Here is a 17,121-nt window from a genome sequence, read left to right as displayed (position 1 = left end):
CTGTATTCGTGCGGTACACATGCGTACCGAACCGAAAGACCCGTACCGAAACGGTTCGGTATGAATACGTGTACCGTTACACCCCTAATATATATATATATATATTATTTTTTAAGATACAAGCAACTAGACAGTATAGTTGGAAAGCCATTTTGGCTACACTGACACCCCAGGCTCTGATGGTGGCAGATTCACTTTGTCTTTTCTTGCGCTGTTGTGGTTTCGGGTGGCAGTGAGGAAGTGCTGCCCGCCTCTTGACCCACCCAGAGCAGCAGGGTGTCAGTGTCGAGAGGTTTTAGGGTGTGGTTCATCCCTCTGATGGCAAGGAACCCCGTTTAAGTCTATTTCTGAACAGCAATAATGTGGTTATGATTGTAAAGAATGAGGGAAGACAGTTTTATCATTCAAACGCAGACAGAGAGCGAGAGAACTGGGTGGAGCTGAGCAGAGACACTGAAAATAGAGCAGTGCCAATTATGGTCAGTTTAAGTGGAGATCTGATATTCAGGCATACACTCTGCTGCTCGCTGGTTTTCTTAGGAGGGGTTGTAGGTTTTTCCAAGCGTCAGGTTTAATTATGGTAGGAATGTGTATTTGTACTTACAGCGATGGCGTATCTGGTGATGTTACGTTTCTCACATTCAGCCAAAGAATCAGGAAGGTCTTCACCATCATGGGACTCTCCATCTGTCACGACTATCATCACTTTAGTGGCCCCTTCCCTCGCTCCTCTGTCTGGACTAAAGGCCTCAGTGCTAGACACGAGTGAGAAAAAGGAAACAGTTAAACGTCTGAGTGGTTTTTTCATAGTTAAAGGCACAAGTGATCAAAAGTAATAGAAAAAAATTATAATAATGTTACTAAACGATTTCCAATAAACACACATCATTTAACTTTCTATTCATCAAATGATTCTACAAAATGGTATTACAGTTTTCAGCACAACTGTTTTCAACATTGATAACAATAAGAAATGTATTGCCCAAATCAACATTTGATTTCTCAAGGATGACTGGAGTAATGCCTGCTGAAAATCACAGGAATAAATTACATTTTAAAATATACTTAAAATAGAAAACAGTGTAAAAATAAAATGCCATATGGTTTCATATTTTGTTAAATAGCAAAATATTATCTATATTTTAAGTGTGTAAGTTTATATTTTTGGGACCCTGTATAATTCCTGTAATTTCAAGACCTATATCAGTCTGAAAACTGACCATATTTCGTATTAAAATTCACATAAACACAAACTAATGCAGATAACTTATATGTTTGAAGCAGCGATACATGCAGCAGGTTTCTGTGCTGATTGTGTGAGGGTGACATGCATTTTGCAAGATGTAAGTTTCATGGCACAGCCAGTGTTAGTCAACTTAGTGATTTTCAGGCGGTCGTCCAGACTCTAGCTAAATATAACTATGTGGCTGCCCGCAAGAGTGCAGAGTTTAAAAACAACCAGCAGCCTTATGCCTAATCACATCCAGTGAAAGCAGGATAGGAGAGGTGAATAACGGTAGATGTACTGTAGTAAGGAAGCAAAAATGGTGGAAACACAAAAAATAGTAACTTTGAATATAATATCTGTGCTTGAGATGGAATCAAAATCATGTGAGAAAGAATATCACACTCTAATTTTCCACACAGAGGGACGAAAGGAGAACTGACAAAAGAACATGGAACTGTTTTGATGTGGTATGTGAAAAATAGAGGGCAGGTTTTAATGATGGAGAAGAATGTTTATTCCATGAAGATATTTATACACAGGATGTTGTGAGGGAGAAAATCTTGAACAAATCTTGAAAAAATGCTTGAATATAAGAAAGATACAGAAGTTGTTATGCAGATGTTTCAGTGGGATTTTAGTGATTATGAAGATTTTTTAGTGTGGATTTAGGAAGAAAGCAAGCAAGAACCCATGTGAAAACAAAGTCTGCTTAATTGTATTGAATGTGCACACACACACACACACACACACACACACATACATATATATATATATATATATATATATATATATGTGTGTCAAATTAAAAATTATACTTTAAGTACTTGATCGAAATTTTAACTACATTGTCGTCACATGTGGTTGCCGCAAGCCCGCCAGATGCTCCTTCGTCGGCCTCCACTCACTCAAGCCCGCCGTGTGTTTCGTTGTAAAAGCGAAACTACTTTGTTTGACCTTCCAAAAGAGGACACAACTAGACTCCAAAAGAGGACACAACTGTCTCTTCGCTCCGGCCGGGACACGGCATCACAGTATGAGGGGCGTAACATTTCCGTCACACGCTTGAAGTATTCGGCCAATCACTATGCACTGGATAGCTGGCCAATCAGAGCACACATCGCTTTTCAGACCGATGAGCTTTGTAAAAATCGACGCGTTTCAGAAAGGCGGGGCATAGAGGCGAAACAATAATGTACAGTATGTGGAAAATAATGTGTTTTTTGAACCTTAAACCACATAAACACAGTTCATTACACCAAATACACAAAATAATGTTCTTTTTAGCAACATCATATGACCCCTTTAATATATTTCACTAAATTGCAAATTCATCATTACAAATCTGTAATTACAAATATTTTTAAATACATGATACATACAGAAATTACATTAAAGTATATTTTAGTTTACCATAAATGCTTGTCCATACTTTTGACAGTACAGTCAAATTAATTATGAAATTACATATTAAGGTATAATTTATTTTCATTTGTAAATAACATGCCATTAAGAGTCAGAAAACATTACATTCAATTCACACTTCAGAATATATGTTTAAACTATCCTTCTAGTAAAAGCATCTTTCTAAACTATCTTTCTAGTAAAAGCATGCTAAGTGTATTACTTTTGAAAGCAAGCAAGCAAGCAAGAAAGAAAGAAAGAAAGAAAGAAAGAAAGAAAGTTGCATGGAAAGTGATTTGAGCAAATAAGTCTGTTAACTGCTGGGGCTGGTGTTATTTTAAAGGCTGCTGTGCTTTTATTGAGTGCTACATCTGGACTTATGTGGTTTTTAACTCACACTCTCTTTCATTTTACTGTGAGTTTGAATTAATTGCTATATTTGAATTCTCTCACGTTCATGTTTGTGTGTGTGAATGTACTGTATGAACATGGTCATGTGTGTTTGAACAGCTGCATGAGTGAAGGCTGCGTCTACTGGATGGTGACCACACCTGCAGCTCTGCTGAGCCAGCTCTCCTTCTCTCTCCATCAGCAAACCTAAATGTTATGACAACCTTCCTCACCTCAGCCAACTACTGCTATCACTTCATATACCGTGAGAGTGTGTCTGTCCAATATGTGCCTTACAGAGAGTGGAAAGTCTTAAATGAGCCTTTAATTGTGTAGAAACACAAAGAAACACACCACAAACACATAAACAAACTCTCACACAGTAAGAGAGCTGAAGAACCTGGTATAAACAAAAAAAAGGTCCATGAATTCTGTGCAAGACTAAATGAAGGATTGTGTGTTTAGCACTGACAGAGATTTAAGACTAGATTCCTGAACATCCATGTTACAGTTTCAGTGTTAAATACTCATTGTATGTCATTAAGTTGTAAGCTTTGTATTTTATTCACTAAAACAAGCTGGCTTACAAAATTAATTAGTTCTGGGTTTAAACTGCAAGTTTTTGATTCACTAAAAAGAACTGGTTCATAAGAGTCATTCGATCTGGAATCAGACTACACTGTTTTACTGTATGTTTCTGATTTACTAAAAAAAAGGAAAAAGCTCATACGAGTCATTTGTTCATTTATAAGAGTCATTTGTTTCATTTATTAAAAAGATTTGCTCACAAGAGCCATTCATTCACACATAGTTCGTATTCTATGTTTCTGATTTACTAAAAAGAATCAGCTCATAAGAACCAATCGAGGAAATCAGACTACACTGGTTAGACTATACTTGTATGTTGTCGGCAGTGGCGGCTCGTCGGGGGAGGCAGGGGAGGCACAGCTTCCCCATAATTTTGAGGTGAAAATGGGAGGAGGACGATTTAATGTTAATAAAATTCACAATTCATTTCAGTTCATGTCTCAGAATGTGTATTTTTTGTTTGTAATTTCACAGTTGTAATACCATAACGTGAAAGCGCCACTTTTCTATCGCGAATGTGCCGAATCTGCTGATGTAATTACAACCGCTAATGATAGAGAAGGGTAGGGGGAGGCCGGGGGAGAGCTGAGCTCTCGTGCCTCCGTTGGTAAAAAAAATTAGCCAATCAGCATCGAGTGTTCACTTTCAGCGCTGAGGAGTGTTGAGAAAAGAAGGCACAGCAGTGTCGTGAATCAACTCTAAGACTGACACTTAAGATTTAGTCCTACACTTCGCTTAAATTACGACTGAGATGCTTGATAACTAACTTTTAAGCGCAGCTTTGAGCTAAGTTTTTACACTTAAGTCAATTCTTAGCATCGTTCTAGAGAGTCATTCTCAGATTTGCACTGAGACACGGCACATTTAGCCACATTCGGCCCGATTAAGGACCATAAGGGCTGGTCTGATTTTGGCTGAGATATGGGCATACAGACTCGGACCAGTTTAGGTTGAGTGCTGGGGGTAGGTCTCCATTTACAATGTGGTAAATAGTATGTAGCAGTGACACTTAAACATAATATCTTTTACCTGCCCATGTTATTTCTTAGTGTATTTTTCATTTGAATTCCTATAAAGAAAAAATTTCCTTTTATCCAACATTCTCTTTTTTCTTTAACTACATTTGGAAATTAATTATTTAATTCATATAATGAAACAAGCTTAAAGTGGTTAAGGAAACTTTAAAATTTTTTGCTATATGAGTTTCAAGACATGCTCACAAGCTTTGACATCTAAGGACAAAACCTGATTGGCTTTTTGTGTTGCTAATTGCCAGAAGACCAGAAGAACTTGCTACCCTGGTGTGTAAACATTTGATAATCTAACATATAATATCATTTTAATAAACCGTTCTACACATATAATCAGTGGCGGCTCGTCGGGGGAGGCAGGGGAGGCACAGCTTCCCCATAATTTTGAGGTGAAAATGGGAGGAGGACGATTTAATGTTAATAAAATTCACAATTCATTTCAGTTCATGTCTCAGAATGTGTATTTTTTGTTTGTAATTTCACAGTTGTAATACCATAACGTGAAAGCGCCGCTTTTCTATCGCGAATGTGTTGAATCTGCTGATGTAATTACAACCGCTTGGTGATATAGAAGGGTAGGGGGAGGCCGGGGGAGAGCTGAGCTCTCGTGCCTCCGTTGGTAAAAAAAATTAGCCAATCACCATCGAGTGTTCACTTTCAGCGCTGAGGAGTGTTGAGAAAATAACCCTTGTAGGGGAGGCTAGCCTCCCTTGCAACCAAAAAGCCATTTTAAAATGGTTAAGCAAATAATAATAATAATCGGCAGGGATCCCAGACCAATACAATTAGTGTGCCTCCTCTATTTTAAAACCCACGAGCCGCCACTGGTTGTCGGTTCACTAAAAAGAACCAACACATAAGAGTTTTTTGTTCGGGAACTGGTCACGCTATTTGTTTTTTATTTGCTAAAATGCAGTGACTTATTGTCACTGAATTATTTGTTCAGGAATCAGACTAAAAAGACTTTTTGATTCACTAAAAAGAACCGACTCATGAAAGTTATTTGTTCAGGAATCAAACTACACTGGTTGCACAGTTTGTTTTTGATTCACTAAAATATCTGACTCACAAACATTATTTGTTCAGGAATCAGACTACACTGGTCATGCAATTTGTTTTTTTATTTGCTAAAAAACAGTGACTCATGAGAATTATTTGTTCACGTTGTACACTCTAAAAAATGCTGGGTTCAGCCTGTTGGGTCATTTTATTTGGTTGGTTTTAATATTTTTACCCAGGTGCTGGGTAGTTTTTCTGTAACTAAGTTGCTGGGTCATTTTTAACGCTGGGTTATTTTTTCTACCCAACTGCTGGGTTAAGCCTGTCTCCGATGAAACAACCCAGCTGCTGAGTTACAGTTAGTACGCGGGCTTATCGAGTCCTCTACAGGAGAGAGCAGTTCTCAGCAGCGTCGCTGATTTGGTGCACTTCTTCAGCGAAATAAAGGTTTGTATACATTTTATTTCATTTATATAGTCTTTAATGTGGTGTAAATTATATTATTTTACGCAATGCAACATAAGGACGAGAATGTCAGTCAGCAGCGGTCATTTAGTGCTGGAAACACCTTTGCCTTGCATAACATAAATGGATTTTATTCGTTATAATACTGAGTGTAATTTAAAGGTGGGGTATGTATTTTTTCAAAAACGCTTTAGAAACCTGAGTCGGGTCGACTACCAAAACTTGTAGCCAATCAGCAGCAAGGGGCGTGTCTACTCGTGATGTGGAGGAGAGAGCGCTCAGTGCACAGGACGGACATTAGCCGAGCCGAGTCACTGAAAAGAGATGGTGGATAAAAAACAAAAGAGTAAAACGTCTGCGGAACAAAAGAAGGCTTACGATAAGGCAAGAAGTAGGTCCCATGTAAATATCGGATCAGCTTTCCAGCACTGGAGAGAACTCAAGGAGCAGAAGGCCTGTGATCGGACGCCGAGATTGCTTTGTTTCTTCTCGATAGGTGAGTAACACCGTGCGCCGCGCCGCAACAGCTAAAGCCTGTCTACATTGGACGCGACAAAGCGACTGTTTATTATGTTTGAAATATGGATATTTATCTTACAAAAATGCATGGATTCGCTACAGGAGGCCTTTATTCACCCGCCGGAGCCGTGTGAGGAACGTTTTATTACGGATGCGCGCACTTTATTTCACATCTTCTGAACTGTTGACAACCAACACCCGCTTACTCCAATTGAAAGGCTTGGAGGGGCCAGGACAATTTTTTATATAACTCCAGTTGGATTCATCTGAAAGAAGAAAGTCACATACACCTAGGATGCTTTGAGGGTTAGTAAAACACAGGCTAATTTTCATTTTTGGGTGAACTAACCCTTTAATAATAAATGTTCATCTTTTGATTATTGCTATTGCCTATGTAATTCTGTGTGTGATTTTTTTTATATATACATTTTTATAATATATAATATAATAATTTTTAAACAATAGTTGACATAAATAAAACAACCCAGCATGGTGGGTAAAAACATTTAACCCAACCAACTGGGTCAAAATAACCCAGCATGTGTTCTGTCCAATATTTACCCAGCGCTGGGTTGCCAAGTAACCCAAGTTGGGTTGTTTTTAACCCAGCATTTTTTAGAGTGTAGATTCAATAGCACTGTTGCCATTTGGTTTCACAATTTTTTTTTTAAATGACTTGATATGCAGCGTCTGTATTGACAGTAAATTTGTTGAAATTGATAAAATGATAATCGTTATTACGACTTGTCAACTCATAAGTACGAACGTCCCAGGAGGACTTGAACGCAGCAAGAGTTCTGTGTTATTAATTCATTTAAATAATCAAGTGAAATTCTGTTTTCCTTGATATGGCCCTTTTAAAATGCATCTAGACTGGATTGTTCAAATCTCATTTTCAGACAGTAGAAAGTTCCTTCCCAGCAGTCACTGAAAATCTGAGACGAGTTTCATTTTGTGAGCCTTTGCTTTTGTGGTCAGCAAGTGCCAGCTATGGTTAGTGTCCTACATGTGTGTGTATATGTGTGTGGTGGAGGGATTCAGTATTGGGATACCAATAAATAAGAATGACAGAAGCAGACATTACAGGAATGGAGAGAGTGTGAATAGGACTCTTTAAACAAATCTTTGCTCGTGCATGAGAGTCTCAGGGGAAGGAATGAAATTACAGTTCTGAGGAGGCACCTTCAAAAACATCAACATAAAAACAAAGAAACTATTGACCAGATAGACTCAACTATGCTACACACTTTACATTATCTCTGGATGTGGTCAGGGATCATGGAAAGGTCAGAATGTACATAACGCGATACCTTTCATAAAGGAGTAAGAGAGAGGGCCGTGCTACATTTGTTTTGAATGAGAAGTTGGTCACCATACCAGGCCATTTGGATGGCGTATGCGGTGCGGGTCTCCCGTCCCTCTTGACGACTGATGTTCTTGGCGGCTTCAACCACATCCTGTGTTGTCTGATAGTCCCTGAGAGACCACTCATGGACTGAGATCTCACCGTACTGCAGGACACCTACCTATAAATAGTCACAAACAGTATTTCAAGGTGATACATGTCATTTGTGATGATAACATTTCTCCCATCTCAGTTTATATGCAAAATCATTAGGGATTCTTTATGACCAAATCATGATATGAGTAATTTTATTTCATGGTAACAATAATACGATGTAGTTATTTTTACTTTACATTAGGTCTAAAATATGGTATAAAAATTTTTGATACCATAGAAATTTCATAAATCTTGTCACAAGTGTCAATATCACAAAAAACTACTAATAGCCTTTTTTAAGCTTAAAAAAGAGGGAAAAAAACTCAAGATCACTGAAGACAAGTAAACAGTCAGCAATTAAATAAGAATAAGAAACTAACTACAAGCAATAGGACAAAATAGTAGAACAGTAGAACAAATAAATAAGAAATTCTACATACATTGTATTAAGTAATCAAATGTATAAAAACGCTGTGAATTCTTTACTGTGTAAATTAAATATATATTTCTTATTAGTTACAAAAGTGATTTAGTCAAGAGCAGTGAGAGATTTTCTCTCTTTTGTTGTTTGATTAACATGAATGACAGACAGCAAGAATATAAGACTGCTGTCACTTTAAGAGCTGCCCAGATCCAATATACTGTTACACATGTGCTTTCTTTCTCAGCTGTTTGCTTCAAAATTACTGTTTATGAAGATACTTGCAAAGATGGGCATTTTGACACACAGGCTTACAAGTGTGTGCATTTAACTGTTCAAGACCTATAAAACGGCAAAAATAAGTCTGTTTAATACTACCGCGCTCTATGAGCATAGTCTTCACGTGTGCGCCTGATTGCATTTCAAGGGCTTAAATTCAATTGTTTTTAAACTGCAATGCTTAAAAATGCATGCAAACTATTCATTTTCATGACCACATAGCACAGCAACATCACCTGAACGTGTAACCGTGATAGAGAAGATAGCCTAAACACATTTCTACCGGTTAATCGTGTCTACCAGTATATCGCCCACCCCTAAGAAACATATTAATTAAAACATTATAAAGACATTTCTGCTTTCATAACATTGATGTGTTTGTTCGAGCATCCTTACTCCAACATAGTAACATTGTCTTAACCAATAGTCTGAATCTATCGGTTGTGCTATTTGTAAATAGAGGGTCCTTCATAAGGTGATATTTGGGGGTCCCTGCCATTAAAAAGAAAGAAGAAAAAAATGGTCTAGCAGATGTTTGAGGTAATTTGCTGTAAAACACAGCAGCAGTAATTTCTGCAGAATGGATAACTCTAGAATCAGATGTAGATGAGATGACATCTCCACTATGTGCTCTGCCCCACCAACATGAAGGCCTAAATCTTTTAGAGCAAGAAATGCTCCACAAACCAAAGGAATTTCCTTTTACCTCTTGTTGCCCCCAGCCTGCCTACCGCCTTAAATAACTTGCATACAAAAAAAAAATGCCAGGAACGTAGATACACACATATCCATGTCTCTCTTAATCCATCCATCTATCCATGCATCCATCAGCCCATCTTCTCTTTATCATTTTCTGGTTTCTCTAGCATGCATTCATACATTTCTAATTCTATCCCCTTTGTCCTTTTCCTCTAGAAACCACAACTTCTGTCTGTTCACATTAATTTAGTCATTTATTTTCTCCAGCCTGCCAGCTCTGTTTCTGTTTGGGCTCATTTCTCTCTGCGGACTGGCTTGTGGTTCTGTTCCTCACAGTCGCTCAAACTGGCTCAGTGCATCAAAGATCGGTGTTGGAGCTGCCGATGACAGGGTTTAAGGTAAAAAGGCAGTTCTACATATCTGTCAAAACCTCAGCCAGGTCTCTGCTACCTAAAAGCACACAGCTGTAGAGTAAAGATTTTGCTCACTCATTTTGCTGAATGTTTATGCATACATCCTGACCAATGAATTTCCATGATTTTTCCATAACTTTTCCAATTGCTTATAATGACTGGATAGGAAATAAAAGAGGTTTTTAAAAGTCATTTTTGCACTCACAATGAGTCATTTATCCCTTAAGCAATACTTCATAACTGTAAATAAATAGAAAAAATTGATCATAATGACCTTTTCAGATTTTACTAATTGTCAAGACTTTTTCAGGCCTGGAAAACACACATTTGAATACACTGATATATATTTATTTTTTCCAGGAACAATGGGAACCCTTCTTATGGCTACACATTCTTGAAATAATTTTTTTGAGGACTGAATACATCCAACTGTCAAGCTCAGATGAGTTACTTATTCAAAACTAATGTTTACTAAAGTGCAGATCTAAGCCAAAGAGCCAAATCTGGAAAAAACATATTTAGGTGTTTTTATTAATACAGAATCACAAAAAAGCCCTCAAAACTACACAATTTATTATTATAAAAAAAAAACATACCTGCATTTGTTCAGGGCTTATGTGGAACTTGCTGAGAATGTTGCTAAGAAAGTTCTGCACTTCGTACCAAGGGTAGATACTATTAGAACCATCTAAAACAATCACTATATCCATGTATGTGGTGCATCCTGTGAAAAACAAACACAAAAGGAGTTCAGTTAAATGCAGTTGTTTCATTCAACCCAACAGGTCAGATGGAGAGAGGATGTTTCTCACTCTGGGCAGTGGGTGCAATGACGTCCTTGGGCTCCATGTCATTGGTGACAGATGCACAGATTCCTGTGCTGAACAGAGATGTACCACATTCCTGGGACCATAGTGGAGCGCAGGCCTAAAGATTACACAGAGAATGTCTGTATTACACTTGAAGTTCAGCATCTGTAGCACCACCTTTATGCTTTACACAATTACTACTGGTACCTTACAGACTTATTATGAACAGTATGTCACAGAACCTGTGGCTGATATTTGCACAAATCAGGGATTTTGTTAGCATTGCATGTTAAATTCTCTTTGTAAATGTTAAGTCTGGTATTTGGGCCTTTTTCTGACAAATGTCTTCTGTTTAAAAAGTGGGAAGCGCCATGTGCTGGTCAGACCAATAAAATCTACTGAAGTGAAATGAACCAGGGAAAGTAGGTGAGGGAAACAGAAAGAAAGAGCAAAGAGAAAGTGGTCATGAAAAAGCACAGAGGAATATTTTATTGCTCAGAAGTTTCTCTTTTATAGCTCAGGCAGAACACTTACACTACCATTCAAAGGTTTGTGGTCAGTAAGATTATTCTAAATAAATTAATATTAATATAATTTTTAAAGGTGACATTAAAGACATTTATAATGTTTCAAAAAATTCATTTTCACATTATATTCTTTTGAACTTTCTATTTCTCAAAGAATGCTGAAAAATGATGTTTTCAACATTGATAATAACAAGAAATGTTTCTTCAGCACCAAATAGCATTAGAATGATTTCTAAAAAAAATAATAATAATAATTTGACACTGAAGACTGGAGTAATTGCTGCTGAAAATTCAGATTTACCACCACAGGAATAAATTACATTTTAAAATAAATTAAAATAGAAAACAGTTGTTTTAAATTATAAACAAAACATTACTGTGTTTACTGTATTTTTGACCAAATAAATGCAGCCTTGATGAGCATACAATACCTCTATCAAAAACATTTAAAAAATCTTATCAACCCCAAACTTTTGAATGGTAGTGCCACTGAGTACTCAGAACTTTGTCTCAAACGATTCTCTTAAAATACAATAAATAATTTTGGAATAATTTGATAAGAAATATCTGAATTCATATTGAAATCATATTAGTCTGAACAGAGTTCAAGTATTGTTGAGATTTTTTCAGAAAATTAATTCTGGAATTATTTGGGGCTCTTTCTCAGTAGAGAGAGAAAGAATGAGATTTTGAAGATATGTGATTTTCTTTTCTTATGGGAAATAATGACCAAAATGGGTTAGAAAAAGAAGACTGAGAAGAGAAAGAAAAAATGAGAAGGAGCGATATGGAGAGCTGTTGATATTGTCATAAATGCTTTAACAGAGTTGGCGGCTGCTCCTGCAATGAAGCAATTTAAACGTACTTGGAGGGAATTGGGGGGAGAAGGGCAATAAAAAAACATAAAAATAGTACGTCTTCAAAGCGTGACATTTATTTGCCTGAAAAACCATTGTGAGGATTGGTGAGGCAAAGAATGGAGAGAAAGAAAACATACCAAGAGTTGAAAGACAGAGAATGAGACAAAAGAAAGACGGGTTTGGAAGGAGTGGTTAGACTGAAGGGGGGTAAATGTTCTCCGACTCCCCACCCTGTTATTATGAAGGCCTGTAACAGAGGGATGGGAGGATGGAGAAAGGGAAAGGAAAAAGGACAGAATGAGTGCGAGAGACAGAACTGAAATGGCGATGCTATGGCTTTTCCACGGTCTGTCATTACAAAGGGCTTGAGTCACATTCCTATCCTGTTATAGCACTGACCAAAGGAACAAACACAGACTCACAAATCCCTAAACAGGTACATTCAATTAAACGCTTTGGTTAGTGATACTTGAATCTGCAATGTGGGGCTCATTACATCCATGCTGTGAGCGCTAGTTGTAGTTGGCATACGCCACAGTGAACTATGTGTGACTACATCCCAGAAGCTGTACTCACTTGCTCTCCGTTTAACCCTCTGTCACACAAACACACACACAAAATCATATTTTTGTTTGAACACACATAGCCTGACTCCCTCCGCCAAAACATTCGCTCGCTCTCATAAAACGTCTGACTACTGGTGAAAGCCACCCAGCAACTCCACCAAAGCCACAGCGGAGTGGCTCCAGAACTGGACTGATCTGGTTCACTGCGTTCTGCCCGACACAAAAAGCCTTGTGTTTGTGGAAGAGAGAGTGTGTGTGCGGGTACAAGAAATTTAGAGGCTGAAACCATGAATATTAAGAGGAAGACTGACTGTTCTGGTCGAGTTTTGGGTCAGGTGAGGTTTTAGCTTGCTTTTGTCTTTGTCTCCCACTCCATCTACCAATCCATACTTCCATATGTCTTAAAGAAATAGTTCACTCAAAAAGGAAAACTGCCATCATCTATGTTGTTCCAAACCCACGTGACTTTCTTTTCCTTCTATGCAAATCAGGATGTTGTACTTCCTTATGACTACTATATTTCAATTCCTTTAAGGTCATATGATAGCTTTGATAGAGAAGCAGATAAAAAGTTACACTATTCATTAGAAATTCTGATATCCGACCAAGTTCTCCTTGGCACATTGATAAGAGAAGTAGTTGTGTCCAGTTTGTGAATGACGCATTGTTTTGAACTGGATCTTTTCAATGAAAGTAGTCTGAATGATTCATTTACAAATTGATGTGGTTCTCTTGTTTAACTCACTAAACAATTATTTTCCAACAAATTTTATCATGCTGTGCTTCTCTGAAGCTTGAAAGCTCCAGTCTCTGTTCAAAGTAATTGCATGGAACCGTGCGACTGACCACATTCCGTTAAATTTCTAATTTTGTATTCCACAGAAGAAAGAAAGTCATATGTATCTTTTTAAGAATACACACCCATCTAGTCAAACACTGACTGTATAATGTGTCATTCCAATAGTGGCCACTGTTTTGCAGGTGGTCACATGCACATAGATGGTGGTCAAGACAGATGGTGGTGGTTGGGTGAGACAGAGGAGGGGATTTCATAACCATTCATTCTACACGCCATACCACAAAAACTTACACACTCATGCCTACTCACATATATACAAAAACACAAAAATGACTGAATAATCCAAATATTGCTGTGATGTCACTGCTGCAACATGAGATGTTTTTGGACTCGAAATACAGAATTTCAAATATAATCTCACCAGGAAGCCATCTGAAGCAGCAGGGGTTAGCGTCATCCCCAAATGAGAGTTTTTAAGATTTCGAGACACGTTCTGAAATGCATTTTCACCTATACAGGGCATAACACAAAAACATGTTGTAAACTACTACTCCATGCACAACACAGTCATTGAATGTAAATTTTCATAGCCAGAGTTGATCCAATACCTAGGTTAACTTTTGAACAATTGGAATTGATCTCATCTCCCACAATGCACTTGTAAATATCCCCCTTCCTGTTATTTTGTGGTCCATCCCATGGAGCACCAACCAGAATCCTGTTCATAAAACAATGAGTCACTCAGAATATCAAAAACCTTTTCAAATGAGACTTTGTGAGCACCGCAAAACATTTAATTATATTTATAAGTCTAAGTTTTGTTATAGTTTGTGATCACCTGATGATATCTTAATATACTAAAACCTTGTCAGGGTCCATATGTAATATCCAAATGGTATTTATCATCAAGAACTTCTAATTGTGAGTAAAAACCCCAAATTATCGAAAAGTACTCACGATTTCTCTCCATTGTTCTCATGCTGTAACACAGAGAAGCCGAACAGAGCATCTTCAGGCCCACTGAAGATCCGTGGCCTCTTCACATCAATATTAAAACACTCACACAGCCCTAAAACAGAGAAATATAAAGTAAAATAATGCATACTGTAGTTAACATAAATTGTAAACAATTGTTAAGGCTGTGTATCACCAGCAAAGTCACGATACGATACGTATCACGATACAGAGGCCGCGATACGATGCATATCACGATACGGGACTGCACTGAATTTCACCTCAGAAGAATTTAGTAAAACAGCTGTTTATGAAACACTGCATACTATAGGGCTGTTGCTAATTATTGGCAGAGCAAGCAGTTGACCTCTGCATTATAAGGAGGGCCTCCATAACTGTACCACAGTACAATATAGGTAATGCCATATGTTTCATGTTTACATTGGGCACTCCCCACCAGGTACAATATTCAGATTTTTTGCATCTTGTTTTTAAGCCCATAAATAATAATGTACTCGTTCTAATACATTTATATTGTAATGTACTCATTCTAATATATTTTTAAAAATCATATTTACATTGCTGGTAGGTTATCATTGCACAAATTAACACACTCTCTACATTTAAAAAATAAAAATAAAAATTCGAAGAGTTCTAAACTAATGCGCTGTCTTCTGTATCTAGCGCAGATCACACTGCGCGCGCACTCAGACATTCAGGAACAAACTTTTTAGCGCTGCCCCGCAATTTTATCAACTAAATAGGTTAATCGCTCAAGAGCTACATTATCTTTCTCAACAAGGAGCTGGTAACATCGTTGTTTCTAAAGGAATTAAAGCCACAGTTCACTGCAACAATACTACAGCGAGAATAAAAGTTACGCCTTCTTTCTTTGCGTGAACATTTGGGCGGCGTTATGCAAATCTTCCCACACAGTTAGGTAGATATGTGGGGGCGTGTTCGAACGAGCCGTTTTAGGTAGGTGTGGCTGACTCTTAACTTTTATAAAGAATATCTCTTTGGATTTGAGATTTTAGTCTTTGCAAATTTACAGATCTTCTTTATGCACCAAGATCTTGTAACACTCCAAAGAGAAAGGAAAAAATGAAATTGCATCATATGACCCCTTTAAGAGAATGTTTGAACAATAGAAAGTTCAGATGAACAGCATTTATTTAAAGGGATAATTTAAAGGGATAATCCACCCAAAAATGAAAAGTGACAGACAGGCAGACAGACAGGAAAAGGCCAGAGAAAAAGAGTTTGCAAAAGAGAGAAGGGAAGAGAGGAAAAGAGAGGGAAGGGCGTCGGTTGTAATAACTACTGAACATAGTGGTTCCCTGTTATGACATACAGACCTGGCTTTTATATGACTGAGAGAGAGAGAGAGAGAGAGAGAGAGAGAGAGAGAGAGAGGCTGAAGCTGAAGTTCACCGGTGGATTTGTAGCTCATGGCAAATGTAACTCAAAACAACCTTATTGGCAGACTTGTGGAGCAAAGAAGACCAGTCAATCACACTCCCAGCATAATACCAACCCTGAAACCTATCTGATTGGATTTCTCTGTTTTGTGTGATACGGGTTTTGACCCACACATACACTGAGGTCTCATTCACTGTGGGTGAAGTTGTGCTCTGAGTGGATTTCTTAGGATTGTTTACCCAGAAAGCAGAGGGGGAAGCTTTCAGAAAGGGAGCAGGCAGAGAACCAAACCCCACAGACCTCAAACAGGGTGCCTGCATTTCTCTCTTTCAGTCTCTCAACCTCTCTCTCTCTTTCCAATTGAATGAGAACATGGCGGGGGATCCATATGGATCAAAGAACAAATAGGACACGGTCTGTAATTCATGCTTTTTCCCCCCTAAAATGTTCACAAAACCTAACTTGTCTTCCCACAATTCTCTTGTGCTCCTATTTCTCCTTTTCCCTGTTTGCACTCTTTTCCTCCAAAAAAAGTGACATACCAAAGTGACATACAATGCTTTCAAGGTATACGTTGGATCCGTTTGTGTATTCCCAGGGAATCAAACCCATAACCAATAAGCCACACTTATGAATGTCTTTGTGAAACACAAAAAACAAAAAATTGTCATTTAACATTTTAAAGAGAAAATACATAACATATAAAATGTAATTATATGTACAGTACGTTTACACTTAGTCATTTAGCAGACGCTTTTATCCAGAGTGACTTACAAATGAGGAAAATAGAAGCAATCAAACCAACAAAAGAACAATATTATGTAAGTGCTGGGACAAGTCCCAGTTATTCAGAAGCAGTACACGTAGCAAGTTTTTTTTAAATAATAAATAAAAAGTAAACCAATTGAAAGAATAGAGAATGCTAGTGTTAGAGGGTCAGTTTTTTTTATAATAAATTAAAAAACAAGTAAGTAGAATAGAAAAAGAATAGACAATGCTAGTGTTAGAGGGTCATTTTTTAATTATAATAAATAAACTAGTAGAGAGTGCTAGTGTTAGATGGTCAAGGCTATTTATGTATGTTATATATTTTATATGTATATATATATATATATATATATATATATCGCATTCGATTTTTTTGCACAGCCCTACTTAAAATGCATGCTTTTTATGTACCCTTCTCACTTTAAATACTTTGGTGAGTTAATAAGAATATTGGTAACACTTTAGTGTCCAGTTCTCTCTAT

General features: G+C 37.5%; 1 protein-coding gene across 1 annotated transcript in view; it reads right to left on the bottom strand.

Moving 5' to 3' along the window:
• The window catches only part of LOC107743189 (integrin alpha-10-like), a 39,199-nt gene that overhangs the window by 15,696 nt on the left and 6,382 nt on the right, over positions 1-17,121 (bottom strand). Inside the window, exons 2-8 of the mRNA XM_016556330.1 lie at positions 14,453-14,564; positions 14,104-14,213; positions 13,917-14,005; positions 10,747-10,861; positions 10,531-10,658; positions 7,999-8,147; positions 605-755 (exon numbers count right to left, since the gene is read on the bottom strand). Coding sequence (XP_016411816.1) covers positions 605-755; positions 7,999-8,147; positions 10,531-10,658; positions 10,747-10,861; positions 13,917-14,005; positions 14,104-14,213; positions 14,453-14,564 — 854 coding nt within the window. The remainder of the gene's footprint in view (positions 1-604; positions 756-7,998; positions 8,148-10,530; positions 10,659-10,746; positions 10,862-13,916; positions 14,006-14,103; positions 14,214-14,452; positions 14,565-17,121) is intronic.

This window comes from Sinocyclocheilus rhinocerous, unplaced genomic scaffold, assembly GCF_001515625.1.
Source record: "Sinocyclocheilus rhinocerous isolate Xijiao unplaced genomic scaffold, SAMN03320098_v1.1 scaffold946, whole genome shotgun sequence".
Classification (NCBI taxonomy): Eukaryota; Metazoa; Chordata; class Actinopteri; order Cypriniformes; family Cyprinidae; genus Sinocyclocheilus; species Sinocyclocheilus rhinocerous.
The sequence above is the reverse complement of the archived record's forward strand: the minus strand, read 5'-3'. Positions and strand labels throughout refer to the sequence as shown.